Here is a 16,868-nt window from a genome sequence, read left to right as displayed (position 1 = left end):
TTCTGCAGGGTCTGTTGTTCTTATCTTGGTTTTATGTTACAGCTCCTCCCTTGTGCTCCTCCCTGCTGTCTCTCTCCACCGTACACAATCTAATAAAGGGGCAGCAGCACGACATAATCATTAGTTTGAGGATGCTTCCACCAGATAGTCCAGAAAAGGCTTGCCCTGTGAGCGACCCTAAGTGAGTTATTGAAGCCCTTGCTGGACCAATAATGCTGGTGAATAGTTGAGGGTGTAGCACCAAAAGAAAGAGCCACCAAAACTGCCATGAAGTTACTCTTTAACCCTACACTGTAATGTTCTTTGGTTGCAGTTTCCTATTTATTTCTTATTGCTTTTAGCATCTAATGGAAACTCTTTGACCTTATATCTGCTCTATGGTCTCCATTAATCCAGGTGACATATGAATGGTTCCATCGTTAAGACAAACCTTTGTCCAAGGCATTAGCGACATTAGGCTCTGATCCACAAAAGGTCATTTTTTATGCCAGTGATCCAGTTTATGTGGACAATTGTTTCTGACTGTTGACATTTAAGAAAGCACATATGAGACAAAGCATGCATGAATTAACATTTTAGCCTCTAGTGGCTTAACAGAGCCTATCATAACGCTGCTCCTTAAATATTGGACAAAAATGTCTGCTAATATCAAAGCATCCATTCTGAATGCTTTTTTATTGCTCAATTAAAAGCCAGATATGTGATCCTTTGTGTTTAATATCCTGTTTGCTCACTGTACGGGAAGGCAGTATGTGGCCTTCTGCATGTGTGGCCCTGACATACACTGTCTGCTTATTATTAGCCTCAACTACACTAAAGAAACATCTGAAAGGGATCTGTTACTGACAGACTCAATAAGTTAGCCACAAGCGCAGCTGGACCAATGAGATGGCTGGACTGAGTTCACTGTTGTCCAAAGTTCTTGTCCAGCTTTTGTTTTCTTTAGTTGGTGTCTTTGCTGTCTTTTGTTCCGCTGTGTTCGTCCTGAGTGTGGAGACACGTGGTTATAGGGCAAACCATGCACTGGCTTTAACTCATTTTCAAAGTTTTTGCACGGTTGGATATTCGTATTTTTAGACAGGTGCACTCGGTACAATGTTGCAGCTGAAATTTCAAGTCTCTCTGTTGCTTCTACTACTGGCGGCCAGGTGTGTTGCACAGGAAGCAGCTCAAAATAAAGACTGTGTTAGTGGGCACCCTGGAATACCAGGAGACCCCGGACACAATGGCACACCTGGCAGAGACGGCCGAGATGGACTCAGAGGGGACAAAGGTGATCCAGGTAAGATTACAAGAGAAGAATCCTGCTTAACAACTTAACAATATGCACATTTTTAAATGTCTTAAGCTTCACTTTTACAATTTATAACAAACAATATTTATGAATCACCCACTAAAAGGACAGGTTGGCCCTGTGGGAGCAGCAGGAACTGATGGACACAAGGGGGACAAAGGGGAACTCGGTATGTATCTGCAGAATTAACGACTGGACTGAAACGTTTGTAAAGTATCCTGTTTTTAAATATTCATTTCTTTTACCCACTGTTTACTGTATTTTCACCTTTACTTTAACAGAATTTATTCTTATTCAGGTTGTCTCTTATCTGGCTTTACTCAATAGTGAGCAGTGAGCATAAAAGGACATTGTGTGCTTGTCAATTACAGGTGCAGTAGGCCCAGCAGGGGTCAAAGGCAAACGGGGAGACAATGGAGAACGGGGTCCTCCTGGGAAAATGGGGCCTCAAGGAGTCCAAGGGCTCATTGGCCTGAAAGGAAACAAGGGAGAGCTCGGGCTGCCCGGTCCTCAAGGGCCTAAAGGCGATTTTGGGCCTATTGGACCAGAGGGTCCTAAAGGGGAAATCGGCCTTCGAGGTGACAGAGGCATTCTAGGACCATTGGGCCCCCCCGGCAGGCCAGGGCCTAAGGGGGACCTTGGTGTCCCAGGTCATAAAGGGAGTATAGGATATAGAGGTGACAGAGGGCCTCAAGGAGGGAAAGGGGAAACGGGTGAGCAGGGAGTCACACTTGTTATCCCTAAAAGCGCTTTCTCCGTGGGACTCACAGCTACGAGTAAACTGCCATCAGTTAATGCCCCCATCCGGTTTGACAAGATCATCTACAATGCACAGAACCACTACGATCTGCAGACAGGAAGGTTCACATGCTCCGCAGCAGGGGCCTACTTCTTCACCTACCACATCACCTGTCTACTCCAGGAACGTGAAGGTGGCTCTGGTGAAGAACGGAGCGAAGATCATCCACACCACAGACACCTACCAGAGCAGCGAGGACCAGGCAGCAGGGGGCGCTGTACTGCACCTTGAGGTGGGGGACAAGGTGTGGCTGCAGGTGGCTGGAGGAGAGCTGTACAATGGGCTCTTTGCTGATGAAGATGATGACACCACCTTCTCCGGGTTCCTGATCTTTGGGGCTTAGATTGCTCGTCATTTCCTAATGAATGCTGCTTATTTTATTTCAAGTATAGAAATAAGCTCGCCTCTATAGTTCACTCCATGATGAATTAACATACTTAAATATGAATTGGATATTCTTGGTTTAACTCACTTTAAGCAGCAGATGGGCTTTCTAACCCTATTTCCATTTCAAGCTACTCTAATACTTCTACTCTTATACATTTCTGAGAGAAAAATCAAAGTTTGTGCTGTGATTACTGCTGATGAAGATTTTACATGAATGAAATATGGCAGACATATAGATAGCATGTAAGTAATATAAAAGTAGGAATAGAAAGTACTTCAAAACAACTCCAAACTGTGATATAACTGATTCAATCCATAGCTAATACTTATTTCATATAGACAATAATAAAGCAGTCTCCTAATTGTGGGTTCCTTTTGTTACTTGAGGAAATATTGAAATGCAGGACACTATTAGGATACTGCTGTTGTTTTTTAATCTGGTTTCTTTTGTGTCACGTCAATTAAATCAAATTAATTCTGATTTTGAACCTGTAATTCTGCTGAAAGGGCAGTACCAGCCTGTGGAATAAAGAAAACAAACATTAAATGCAATGGAGGTGTGCTGTCATTGTGGTCTGTAGCAAAAGTTACAACCACAGCTATGTGTTTAAATACTGCTGTGTAACAATACAACATTCACTTAGTCTTCATTGCGCTGGTGTTCTGGGATGGGCATGCACAATAGAAATACCATTAATTGTTCTGAGCGTGATTCAATGACATGGTACGAGGAAGACAATGAAAAACCCAACTGGAAGGTCCAGTCTTTTTTTATCTTCATAGAGCCGCAGGAAGTGAGGAGCAGCATTCCCCCTGTTTTCCTTCAATGAACAGCGTTCCAGTGTGGGCGTGGCTTCGCAGACATGGTGTCGTGAACTTATTTATGATTGGCCCTCAGCCAAACGGTCACGATGTGGTCAACCAGTAACCACCATCGTAACCCCGCAAAGCCCCTCCCCCTAGAAACACTGCAACAAGTGCATTAATGATGCTCAAGCCTCCAAGAAAGAGCTCCTTCAACCGTAATATTATGAGGTTTTCTTGAGCAACTTAGGTAGATAAAGAATGACTCAGTATTTATTTAGTCAACTTACATGACTAACATCAGGTTTTGCCGGTCGGGGAAAGCGAAATCAACCGCGGCAAAAGCTTGCGCAATTAAGGAGAAGTTTATCAGAGAGCTAGCTTAAGTTGCTAGCTCAATGTGTTCAAGAAGTCCCAGCCGTTTGTCTCAATGTGTTGCGGGGTGAGTGGAGAGCACAGGACCTGTCGTGTGTTTTGATCCGACATGTTTTTGCGAGAGGACGAGGCAGACAGCCTTTGGAGCTCGGAGAAACGTCTTCACTATGGCTGAACAACAAAAACAGCTGCTCTGTTGATGTGAGGAAAAGGGGTCAGGAGGACAACATCGGCGACTATGAGCAGGGTGAGCAAAGTGTTCCTATCTAATAACTGCGCAGCGACTGCTAATCTAACTCACACGAAACAAGTGATACCTCCTTTAATTTCAGTGGTGTAAAGTCACTAAGTAGAATTACCAGGAGTACTGTACTTAAGTACAATCTGGAGGGACTTTTCTTTGTAACTTTGTACTTTTACTCCACTCCATTTATTTAATACCTTTTAGTTGCTAGGCAGATTTGGATTATTGATAAATCAGACTGAGTTACACCTGGAGCAAACTCACAAGCTAACCTGCAGTATACAAAATCACTAGCTGCCCCTTCAGCTCTGAGAACACTTTAATGATCAATAATTATAAAACAAATCAGAGATATTATTCTGATATGGATCACTCAAACAATGACAACTTTGAGTGTCTTTAGATGCAAATACTTTTCATACTTCATTTGGACTTTTACTTGTACCAGAGCTTTCCTACACTCTGGTACTTTTACTTAAGTACAAGATCTGAGTACTTCTTCCACCTCTGATCTTAATTCCCTTAAATGTTGAACAGTACTTTTGCAGTTGCGGTGATTTCCCCCTTTGAGTTCTTGTTTGAAATGGGACCAGAGGGGGTTATTGTGGAGCATTACAGCCGTGGTTGTTATAGTGATGTGGGAGATGCCAGGCTGTGCAGGGAGTTGGTGAAGGAGGGGTTGTGGGGGGGCACCTACTACAAAGAGCTTTATGGCCTAAGAAAGTTAATTAATGCAGAAATAAATAAGCAGTTTGGCCCTGAGTTCTTTATGGGCTCAGAAAACTCCTCAGTGTAATCCCCTTCAGCTCCTTGTTTTCAGATTCTGCTTCATTCTGAACAACCTGGCTGCACTTTCAGCAGGAGTCTTCAGCCATCACACTTTACCACAATCAATACTCTTCTTTTTATGGCTCCCCAGGTGGACTTTTATACTAAAGGCAACCTGTGACTTCTAGATTAGTCAGCGTGAAATACTCAATTGTAGGTCACAGTCCTCTGATTTATAATAACTATATTTTTTTACAACAGTACTAAACTTCTACAGTAAAATTGTACACCAGGTTAATTTCCATAATTGAAGCACAAAATATAGCTTTGTGTGTGTTGTTTGTGAACAGACATTTTCCGTGCTCTGACTCGGTCATAAAGGACATTATTGTTCATTCATAATCGGAAAAGTGTTTTTCTACCTGGAGTATAAACTACTTTTAAGCTTTGATGGAAACTGGTGTGTAAGATCCTCTCAGATCTGGTGTGTAAGATCCTCTCAGATCCCTGTGTAATTTAAGTGGATTTGTGCTCTTCAGAACAATTCTGTTTCCTTGGTATTTCAATGTTGATGGATCAGCCTTCTGATAATTGTTGGCGTTGCTGTCAGGTTACACTGTTGACTGTTGACAACGAGGCTCAGTGGAGTGTTGTCCTCTGTAAGACTTGCACTGTGTGGTGTTGGATTTCTGCCTGTCTGTTCTTATGACAGTCCTCAGCAGATCGGGTGAGTAAGTGGCTGCCTGTGTGAGACACTCCCTGGTTTAGCCTGTACCTGTACTTCCCACGCTCTATAGAAAGGGGCGTGTTGTCTCCCAATCTCATTTTTCCTTCCAGATCCAAAAATGAGGAACTGGGTCATGAACTAATATGAGATTTTACTCCGGATACCGGTAAGCATATGTGCTCACCTGATCCACATGTTTTCTATTACAAAACCATGTGACCACAAAAGAAGTGACATATTTCTTATGTTTGTGTAATTTAAACCTTTAAATCTCAATTTCCACCCCTTAAATGCAGAGCGTACACAGGCCTCCTGCAGTCAAGTCCTGGAGGGCTGCTCACAAGCTCTGGGTGTCACTCTCAGTCAGAGCTGAATAGCCTAGATGTCGCCCTGATTAGGCTATCATGTGTGGATGAAACCAGTCCTGAACACAGACTGGTAAAGCTCCACTAATCAGATTATTACTGGGATGGAAGAGGGGTATGCTACACATACACACACACTCTAGCATACACACTCCCACACACTGCTCCCTCATTCATTACTTCAGAATTTTCCTCCTGACGCTTTTAATCTTTGCTGAGAAACAGATAACAAGTTTGGAAGCTGAAAAGATTCAAGCAGTTACTTAATATTAGGAGTGCAACAAATACAAAATACAGTTAACTGTCTTTATAGTCACGAGACGAAGTGTGACTTTAGTTTCTCACACGGATTAGCTATTAAACAAATCTGTTCTTTAAAACACTTAAGCACACAAGAAAGCATTTAAGGACATCCTAGAGGCATGTCTTCAACAGCTTTCATTCCTTAAGACAAATAGAAGAGCAGTGAAGTGACGGCTTACAGAGGAATGGCCAAAATGCTGCAGGGTGTTTGAGTCTGTCTCAGAGCAAAGCCAGAGAAAGGAAAATGACAGAAAGGTTTACTCTCACTTAATTCGTTCTGTCTGGTAGTTTCTCACTTTAATTCTCAGCTCAGTTTGGCCTAATGAGTTTTATCCTACCCTGGGGAGGTTACCTCTGCAAAGGTTGAATCAAGAGAAGCAGATCACATTTATGAATTTATGACTCCTTACATAACAGCCTGGGTTTTTTAGGCAAACAGGAAGGGAGTCAATGATTAAAGTGCCTTCCTCCCTGCTCAGCTAAGCATGTGTCTGAGTGCACACACATGGGCGTGAAGGGCCGTGCACTTTGAGAAAGGATGCTCTAACTAATTGTGCATGTGTTTTCAGAGTGCATTCTTTTAGCCCTTGTATACATGTTTATGTATCTGGGGTGAGTGTTCATCCTCATCTCTGGGAGTCTAATCTGAAGCTGGCTCCAGCTGGATGCCATTTGTGTGTGTGTGCGGGGGGGGGGGGGGGGGGGGCTCCTCCCTGAACTCTTAATTAACTCTGGACCAGGGCCCCAGAGTGCCGCTCCCATCGAGGAGGAAGCAGCAGAGCAGCAGGGATCCTGGTACGCAGGCAGAGCAGAGATGGTAGAGGGGAGTTCAGAGAACAGGTGACCTGCATGCATGACAGTAGGGCGGGAAATTAACGTGAGTAACATTTGGCCAGATGTTGCAGTATGCAAATCTGTTAACACAGGAAAAAGTGGATGCTTTTATTTTGCTCTTAATTCAGTTATGTTTTAGGGAAAGATAACTGAATATTGAATTGCCTGCTCATTCAATATAACATATGGAAAATGTCCCTGTACTGTTAATGTGTTGTTGACAGTATGCAAATATAGCCTCCTGAGTGAAAGCAGTTCTGTATACCATTGTGTTTTATCTTTCGAGGTAATAGTGTGACTTTATGATTAAGGAAGCTGCAGATGTCAGCGTGGAATATGTTCTGGGGAATTTGCAGGCATGGATTGTCATTTGAAACGAGTTTGTCTACTAAGCACTTCAAAGCTATGTTGTTGTGGTTTTTCACATTCAGTCTAGATCAGAAAAACAGCAAGGCTTAAAAAGGCGTCGCCAATTTCTTAAAGGGCATATTTAATTGTCACAGAAACTAAAATACTGTATACAGTATTCTATAGGTTACGATGTTGAAGCAAAATCCTTAAAGTCTGAGTTTGTTCAGCGGTGCCAAGTGTGAGAGAAGACAGCAACCTGCATGTGGTGTCAAATTTAAGAGGGAAGAAAGGTGTTGAAGGATAGCACGGTGGGAAGAATGGCTGATAGCACGATGACAGTATTCAAAACAAAAGCAAGTGGTAGAAATTCCTCCCCTATCTCCCATCTTTCTGCTTGGGAAATAGATGGAATGATTGATCCAATATTTTTCCAGTTGCTACTCAACGTAATCTTGCAGAGGAGGAGAAAGTACAAGAAGACGATTCAGGATAGTTCTTGAAAGCAGCACATTGTTCACCAGGGCTGTTTACTGTCTGTCACCGGCGGTGCTTGGCAGCGGTGGCTCTGTGTTTACATAAGTGGTTGGTGTGATGGAGCGAGCGGGCTGAAGTGACAGCAGATTCCACAGAGGGTTCGAGTCAGAGAGCCCATCTGCTGCTGAACACGCAGCAGGCGGGAGGTATGGGAATGATTCCCTGCACGTGTACGCAGCAGAAGAGACAACACTGTCTTCCATCCTGAGGAAAAGCCTCTAATAACCAAGTTTTCCTACTCTTACTTCTCTTGATGACATGTTAACGTCATTACATCTGCTTCAGTGTTTTTCCATGACCCTTCTCTCTAAATCCTGTCCTGGTATCTTGTTTTTATTTGAGTGCCTTTTTCTCTTAAGCCATTTTTGTCACAGCAGGGGAAGCACTTGTGTAAACAATAAATAAATGAAGCCTGAGTTCCCTCAGCTGCGTCAGGTTCAGGGTCCTGGTCCTGGTGTTGTGCGTGCTGACTCACTGTCACTGTCATAGCTCATTAGGACTCTTGAATAGCACAGAGCCTCTACTCATGTTTTTACTAACACCTGTGTGTTCACTACTATGTACCCTGTGAAAAAACAGCAGTAGTAAGAATGCTATATATACACAAACATTGACTCAAAGAGTTGAACTGATTTGACACCACCTAAGCCTCCCCTCATCCCTCGCCTCCTCATTTTAGTAATCTGGAGAAAACTGGGCAATTTATTGCATTAATCACAATGGATTAGAAAGAATCATTGCTTAGTCACGCTCACAAAGCCCAACTTCAAAGTCTCAGCTGCATTTACCCCTGCTCTGAAACACACACACACCCACTCACACACACATACACTCACATAAAGCCTAACATAGCACAACACTACCCTGACCTGGGCCTCAGCTCTCCTTGGACTTTGAAATACAGCACCAAGGACAAATGCATGTAGTGTTCCCAGTGAGAGACGTTTGACTCCACTGTGCACACTGAAGGATATTTGTCTTTCTGTTTAACTGTCCCTCCTTTATCCTCTCTGTTCCTCCTCTCACGCATCAAGACACAGGGGACACTGTACTGTAAGCTAGAGGTTTTTTCTGGTGACATTTTTGCACTTCCCAATTAAATTCCGACCTGAAATTGTACCGACCAAAGCCAGTCTCTGTTTATTTGAAGTTGCCTAATGTGGTTTCATCCAATCAGCTATTTTTTTCCTAACTTTCTAAGAGTATTATTATTGACTTTATTATACAACGTGCAAAGATTTCCAAACTGAGTCTCTTTTGTTTTGCAGTCGGATCAAGAGGACAGGGTCTTGTCCACAAGTGAAGACTCTCTGCCAGGCCTCCAAAGCTCTAAAACTGACCCTCTTATCCGGAGCCGGCCCCTCAGTGATATATACCCATTCCACAGTCATGTTGACAGGAGTGCACCCCCCTATCTGCTGTCGGGGTGTGGCACCCAAATACAGCCGATGACTGCGGGTCCTGAGGAAAACAGACTGAACGGCATCAACGCCTCCGCCTGGTCCAACCCGGTTCTAGGTCAGCCTGACGGGAAGCCTTACTCCACGAGGATTATGAGACTCTTTTCCAACCCGAGGAAGGGCCCTCAGAGTCCGACCTCTGACCCGCTCACCTCCAGCCACAGCATTGACAGCAACACCCAGCCCTGGTCGGGACTTCCAGGTCTGGGTGTTGTGGACTCCTTCAAAAAGCTCCGCTCCTCCGTGCTGCAGGGTATTCAGAGTAGAGGGGCGGTCCTCTACGATGGAGAACAAGATCCATCGGATCAGGATACGGCTAATGGTGCAGCTGTGGACAACAATGACTTTGGTCAAGGTGATGCAACAAATGTTTTAAGGTTTGCAGAGGGATACAGCGCCTCTAATGGAGATGATGAAGGACAGAAGTTCATTATGATGAACCAGTGTGGATCGGATATTGATGACTTTGATGATGAAGAAAACGATCAAGGAGACGGACTCGCGCGCAACACCCGACTGTCGAGGAGTATCCGAAGAGCATATGGAGCCGGTCGCATCTCTATACTCGACACGGGGAGTAGGAGGCTGGCAGGAAATGGTACAAATGGAGCTACGAATCAGAACCCAGATCAGACATCGAAGGTCGATGTCCAAACAAAGAACACGAACGAGAACACTAATGTGAAGGTTGTGAGCAGAATGAGCAAAAGTGCGGAAAATCTGCATATATTTAAGGCACCGTTCAGACGCAAAGCCCCATCTCCAGGACCTGCTTTGCCTCAGGGCCCCCCGGGGTGCAGCACGTCAAACGGGACACCAAACATCCTAAGGTCAGGCAGCATCTCCTCAGTGGACATAAGCCATAGGAAGGGCCCTGCAATGACCAAGGGGCCGATGCTAAAGCTAGTGGGCAGCGTGACCGACCTCACTGTACGACGCAGGCGAAGTCCCTCCCCCAGCCCCACCTCTTTAGCTCCTTTGACGCCCCTGACCCGTCTTCACGATGACTACTCCCGCCGTGTGCCTTGCCTGACAACAAATGAGCGACAGCGCCGACCCTCGCCCGTCAGGGCCCGGGTCATGTCTGTTGAACGCTCCCCCATGCAGCCTGAATACGATGTGGCCCTACAGCAGCACCAGGTCCTCATCAGCCAGGTTTCTGTCGAGCCCCCAGAGGGAGCAGAGCAGACTTCACCTGGTGTCACTGCTCAGTATGAATCACTGACTGGTTTTAATGCAGAATGTGATCCATCTCCTGCTAGCATGACAAACTCTTGCCAACAACAAGAACAGACTGAAGTCAACATGCTACCACATGAGGTAAGGAGGAGAACTGTGTGTAAATATGACAGGGGTGGGATGTGAAAAAAAATGGGCACATACCTTAGAAAGTATTGTTTTTCTTGCGCAATATTTCTCCACTCGTTCATTCTTAGCACAGGAGATGCAGATATTCTGTTTAAAACAACAATGATGAAGATAAGGATGTTATCAAACCGGTTTCAAAGATTCTCACTCCTTCACAGAACAAACTACAAAATCTCTCCACTAATCGCAGCAACACCTTTATCATTGATTTTGAAACGGGATTGGAAATCTATCAGATAACAAGGTTTTTGTGAAGTTTCAAAGAGGAAGTTGGTCCTTCTTTTTATCTAGAAGTGTGCTTGTTAATTGTTGTTGAAGGGCATTGACCCTCAGGTCCCAGGAAACGAAGGATTTCCCGACATGGTCTTTGAATCTGGCAATATAAGCTCTCCTGTCGACGTGGTGCTTGTCAGTACTGTGCGCATGTGCTGAGAAAAAGGCGCTCTGTGTGTGTCCAAAGTCCCCTTCGGTGACAAATAAATAATGACGTAGGCATAAACCCTTCTTCACTGTCCCTTTTTCCTGTCAGTTGTGAATGATATACTGACTTCTGCCGCAGCAGAGTTGATGCTGAAGCCAGCTGTTCTCTGGCACTCTGAAGGAATACAGTTAATCATTAGGCTTTGTTTATGATTAGTGGCCCTTGTGCTAAAAGGCTCCATAGTCCTATTGCTGCGGGAGGGAAGGGAGGGAGGTATGAGTGAGTACGGCCCCCGCCCCACGTCTTCGCTGTCGCTGAAGCACGGCGGATCAAAGTCCAACGCTATGGACGCCAGGCCTTCGACCGCTACCAGAGTCAGCAAGTAGGACCGTAAACACTTTTATAGTGAAATGTGTTTCTGTCGGAGAGTAGGATATTGCTCTTTAAGATGCACCGGAGAAATCCTGTTTGTTTACCTTAAAAATCAAGTGGATTTCACTGGGATATAAAAAACCGTAGGGACTTGGCCTCAGGGACACAGGCCGGTCTGTGTTTGTTTGACAATGGTGCTCGTCCACTGTGTGCCTTTCCAGTGTTTATGCCGGGGACCGGACCCAGACCGAGAAAACCCAGAGGTGAGATTTCGCTCTGAGAGACATGTTAACAAGAATTTCCACCTAATCATTCGCCAATATTTGACCGCTGAGTAAACAGAGATAGTATTTTAATTGAGGGGCATTTCTTTTGAATTTCTGATGCAGTTCTTGTTTGAACATGATAAGCAAAGTGCTTCACTGAGTTGTGGAGCATATCACTGTGTGAACTGGAGTACTTTCTCAGGATCATAAAGGATTTCATGAGAGTCCTAATGAAATGCATTGGAATTCTGTCACAAAGATGCGATTCTGCTTTGAGACTCAACAGAGACTTTCATCACGTGCTATTTGGCTCTGTTTCTGATTAACAGATGTTCTTCACAGCTGATGTAACGTTTTACAGTTGTGTGCAGTGCAGACGATTGAACAGGGGGAAATCAATATCATGGTACTGAGTTTTTGCTTTGATCCCTAGGCATCATCAGACCAACAAGGCCCAGAAGCATTTCTCCCAACACAGGAAGTATCTCCAACCAGCAGCAGCTCTCCTCTCTCTCCGACATGTCTCTCAGAGTCACCCACATCCCCCACAGACGCTTCCACGGAAACATCCTCCGTCAAGCCCAGACGAAGGAGTGGGCGCACGAGACCTCGTCCCATCTCCGACTACGGGCAGCTCATTTCCAGGAAGCACTTAATTCCAGAGGAAGTGGCAGGACTGTGTGTTGAAGATAGGACCGCAAATGCATCGTCACATGAAGCCTGCAGTGGGGGTGCATGTGGAAATGGAGAAATCCCAGTCAACTGCAGCATGAACAGAGAACGCATGAACAGAGAACGCATGAAGCCGCGTCGAGTCTCAGTGATCGGAGTTGGGGATGTGTTCCCTGCTGATGCTGAGGAGAAGGACCGCCTTCCTGCTGTAAGCCTTCAGAGTTTAAATCAAATAGAGACTGTTTATAGGGTTGAAATGTGGTTCAATAAATCATTTCAATCTTTCAATTTCAATATTAAAAAAAAATCCTGCAGATTTTAGCGTTGAGAGCTTTGGTTATACACCCCCCCCCCCCCCCCTGTTTTTAAATGTTTGAACAAAACACTCAATTCTTTAAAGAAAAGAGAGCATTATTTAAACTTTCCTAAAACACAAGGACCCAATGCATCCCATAAGCTCAGTACTACAAATTGTTAGAGGTCTTGGTTAAGAGGGTGGTCTTTAAGTTAGTCACAGGATCTCCTTCTATGTGACCATTGAGTCATCAGTTTAGCAGGGAAAGCCTGAAGAAGTGAGCTCCTCCTGAATCCCAGGTGTTTTCCCTCGTCTCTCCTCTGCAGCCTCTCTCGCGGCCGCCCATCCCCTCCCACCAGGTGCCCCCCTACAAAGCGGTGTCGGCCAGGTTTCGCCCCTCCACCCTCTCCCAGAGCACCCCCATCGGACTTGACCGCGTTGGACGGCGTAAGCTCCACAGAATGCTCAGCGGTGAGAGCAGCTTTTGTTGTTGACCATTTCAGTCTGTGGGAAAGCCGGGTCTAGGAATGTCAATAAGTCAGCTGGAGGAAGACGTTGGTGCGCAGCCAGCTGTGGCTTGTTTTCTAAACTATTTCAATCTGAATTTGTTCAGCTCCATAAGGTTTATTTTAAACGTGTGTGTGTGTGTGTGTGTGTGTGTCTGTTGCAGTTGGTGTGACTGAGTGTCCGGCAACACTCGATGACAGCGTGAGTGAGGAGGAGGAGGAAGGCAGCTTTGATGAGCTCACTGATACGACGCCCTACCTCCAGTCCGGGGTGGAGCTCTCCGTTCTCAACGAGGTGAGGCTGATGAGGACAACTTGTCGTGTGTGTGTGTATTGACTTTGTGATGCTGTATTTATCCTGTTGTGAGCAGGAAGAGCCTTATGAAAAATGTTTTCACGATGTTTGGCTGCAAGTCTAGGCATAATCCCCCATGTTAGACATGGGCCAGCCTGCATGTAATTGTGTGTTTATCTCATCTGTGTGTGTGCTGCAGTGGATAAGCTGTGGCCACACGGTGTATGCTGAGGCTCTCTGGGACCATGTGACCATGGAGGAGCAGGAGCTGGCCTTCAAGGCTGGAGATGTTATCCGTGTCCTGGATGCCTCGCATAAAGACTGGTGGTGGGGCAGGGGGGCCGACAGGGAGGCCTGGTTCCCCTCAACCTTTGTGAGGGTAAGTGGACTTCCTGACCCGCGTGTCAGACACATGTTTGCTCTCCAGCAGCACAGAAAAGACTTTGCAAACTGGCTGAGCTCCAAACAAACCTCAAACAACAGTGTGTGTGTTAGGGTTCAGATCTCAGAGGTTCAGCTGGTTTCTGTGGAGACCAGCAGTGATTGACATTTGAGTCTTAATTAGGCAGGCTGTGGTAACCATCGTGAGGTTATTTGATTGGCAGATGGCCGTCAGCTGTGTGATTACTTGTAGCTGAGTCAAATTGGCTGAACAAGAGCTGGTTAATCTTGCACACATTGTAACCATAGAGAGTTCTTCCTAGTTAAAGAAGTTATTGTAATAATAATCTTTCTTAACTGCAATCTTAAGTTAACATCATGAAACACAAGAACGCACGCAAGGGCTATGTTTGTCATATTTGTTTGTCAGTGTCACTTGTTCCTGATGTGAACGCTGCTCACAAGTTGCTGTGTGTGGTGGATGTGTTTCAGGTGCGAGTGAACCAGGAGGACTCTAGTGCAGAAAGTGTGGAGAGCGTAGCGGACCAAGAAGATCCAACTCCCAGAGACACACACAGCGCTCAGCACAAGGAGCAGATGAGAACCAATGTGGTTCAGGAAATCATGAACACAGAACGCATCTACATCAAGCACCTGAAGGACATCTGTGAGGTAAACCTTAATATTTTACCTTGAGGGCTGCTCCACCTGTCATTCTTGTTCTTTTTATGTCATCGAGACATTTGACCTGCTCTTTAGCACTCGTACATCTTTTCTGTAATAACATACAGAGATAGATTTTAATTTCAAAAGTGTCTTTACGGGCTAGCACCTCCTGTTGGCCGTTGTTTGAACTGTTTTCATTCCTTCTGTCAGTGAAGTAAACATGCTTTTTTCTCAGGGTTACATCCGTCAGTGCCGTAAACACCCGGACATGTTCACTGAGCTGCAGTTGAAGACCATCTTCAGCAACATAGAAGATATCTACCGGTTCCAGAGGCAGTTTCTCAAAGACCTGGAGAAGAAGTACAACAGAGAGCAGCCGCATCTCAGTGAAATAGGCTCTTGCTTTCTCTTGCAGGTAAACAAAACCTTCCCCAGTTTACTAAATCACTTCTATATTATCCTGATTCAGTTTCTCTTCGTCTGTATTCATGGTTTCTGTTTTTTCTTTTAGGGCGAGGGCTTTTCCATCTACTCAGACTACTGTAACACTCACCCAGCAGCCAGCGCTGAGCTGCAGCGCCTCATGAAGTCGGGCAAATATAAACATTTCTTTGAGGCCTGCCGGCTCCTCCAGCAGATGATTGACATTTCCATCGCAGGGTTCCTGCTCACACCCGTCCAAAAGATCTGTAAATACCCCCTGCAGCTGGGAGAACTGCTCAAGTACACCCCCAAAGACCACAGGTACGCACACTGTCATTGTTTATTTTTAGATGTGCAGTAAGTGGACCTTATGCTTATTGTGCCTCTGATTTATTGCAGTGACTTCAGCGGAGTGAGCAAAGCGTACGACGCTATGAAGAACGTGGCCAGTCTGATCAATGAGAGGAAGAGACGGCTGGAGAGTGTGGACACCATCGCTCACTGGCAGGTGGCCATTCAGAGCTGGGAGGTGAGGAAGACTTAGCCCTATGCTTCCAAAAACAACCCAACCCTGTTTTACGTTGTAGAAATCACTTGACTTTATCCAACGTGTCGCTGCAGGGGCCCGATGTGCTTGAACGCAGCTCTGAGCTGATCCACTCTGGTGAGCTGACTCGAGGCGTGCGACAGGGCAAAATGCAGCAGCGCAGCTTCTTCCTGTTCGACCACCAGCTGGTGTTCTGTAAGAAAGACGTCCTGCGCAGAGACCTGCTCCACTACCGAGGGCGGCTGGATATGGACCAGACCGAGGTGTTGGACGTGGCCGACGGGCGCGACCTGGACCTGGGCCTGACCCTGAAGAATGCTCTGCGCCTGCGCAACGCCTTCACCCTGGAGTATGTGTGCATGCTGTGCTGCAGGAAAGCCGAGGACAAGCAGAGGTGGTTACAGGCCTTTGCCAAGGAGCGATACAGAGTGAAGGAAGACCAGGAGATGGGTGAGGAATCCCTTTGATTCATGACGCAAAAGGGCTGCTGTGGGAGTCAAAGAAAAGGGGAACAGATTGTTGGTAGAACGAGGGTGTTTGGAAATATGTTGACATGATTGTGTGTTTCTTGGCAGGAATGGAGATCAGTGAAGAACAAAGAAAACAGGCTATTGTTAATGCCCGAAGAGCCAAGCAGAAGAAGAGCAAAAGTAAGTAAAGCCTTGCATCGTTTAAATGTTTCCTTTATATTCATTTCAAGTTGAATGGCTAATGTTTTGTTGTGTACTTGTTTACCTTTCTTAGCCATCGGTTACTCTGGCTCTGTCCCAACACACCACCCAAACCTGCACCCACTCCACCAGCGTCACATCACCATACCCACCAGCGTGCCTCAGCAGCAGGTCTTCTCCCTGGCCGAGCCCCCGAAACGAAAGCCTTACCACCTGTTGTACAGCATCACCCGCAGCACCTTTTTCAGGAAGTGAGGCAACGCTCCTTTCTCTCCTCCCTGTCCAGGTTCAGACCTCACACCGTCCAGAAGACTCAAAGAACACTTGTTTTTGTGTGAATGTACCGCCTTGTTTTTGTGCCTCTCGTCTCTTTCTCTCTGTTTGTTTTTGTCACATCGTGAAGTTCAGTGCCTACAACTTTTGGAAGGGGAATGACACGAGTATTCAAATACTGACTCAGTCCATTTGTGTTAAAGATGCTGCTCACTCAAGTGAATCCCACCTGTTTGTCCAATTAATTCCAACTGAAAGATATTGTTTATGTTAAATATGACAAAGTGTATATTTTGCTTTGACGTTATTTCAGAGGCTGGACCCTTTTTTTTTTGGGTTGCTGCGAGTCTGTCCGCTCTGAGCTCAGCCAGAGGATAACTGAACTGACACAGTCCACCGCCTTGTTAACACTGTAAATAAAACTCTTGTACAAACACTTTGTCACTTTAAAACCATTCTGTTTGCTC

The 16,868-nt window shown here is 45.5% G+C and overlaps 2 protein-coding genes across 3 annotated transcripts; both read left to right on the top strand.

Moving 5' to 3' along the window:
• The first annotated feature begins 958 nt into the window (after positions 1 to 958).
• On the top strand, positions 959 to 3,032 carry c1qtnf9 (C1q and TNF related 9). The gene is given in 4 exon segments (XM_063912590.1): positions 959 to 1,282; positions 1,401 to 1,463; positions 1,666 to 2,204; positions 2,206 to 3,032. Coding segments are annotated over 4 exon segments (1,020 nt in total). The 5' UTR covers positions 959 to 1,095; the 3' UTR covers positions 2,437 to 3,032.
• Positions 3,033 to 3,458: 426 nt separating this feature from the next.
• Positions 3,459 to 16,837, top strand: spata13 (spermatogenesis associated 13). Of its 2 annotated transcripts, XM_063912585.1 has the most exons (13): positions 3,459 to 3,906; positions 9,054 to 10,565; positions 12,106 to 12,552; positions 12,966 to 13,110; positions 13,310 to 13,440; positions 13,640 to 13,819; positions 14,314 to 14,493; positions 14,723 to 14,902; positions 14,999 to 15,231; positions 15,310 to 15,439; positions 15,532 to 15,907; positions 16,033 to 16,107; positions 16,202 to 16,837. In XM_063912585.1, the coding sequence occupies exons 1-13, from the start codon at positions 3,898 to 3,900 to the stop codon at positions 16,381 to 16,383; spliced, it is 3,780 nt and encodes a 1,259-aa protein (XP_063768655.1). In that variant the 5' UTR covers positions 3,459 to 3,897; the 3' UTR covers positions 16,384 to 16,837. The 2 variants fall into 2 exon arrangements, with proteins under 2 accessions (XP_063768655.1, XP_063768656.1); XM_063912586.1 differs by lacking the exons at positions 3,459 to 3,906; positions 9,054 to 10,565 and adding an exon at positions 11,168 to 11,669.
• The last annotated feature ends 31 nt before the right edge of the window (positions 16,838 to 16,868 follow it).

Source organism: Eleginops maclovinus, chromosome 21, assembly GCF_036324505.1.
Source record: "Eleginops maclovinus isolate JMC-PN-2008 ecotype Puerto Natales chromosome 21, JC_Emac_rtc_rv5, whole genome shotgun sequence".
Lineage (NCBI taxonomy): Eukaryota > Metazoa > Chordata > Actinopteri > Perciformes > Eleginopidae > Eleginops > Eleginops maclovinus.
The sequence above is the reverse complement of the archived record's forward strand: the minus strand, read 5'-3'. Positions and strand labels throughout refer to the sequence as shown.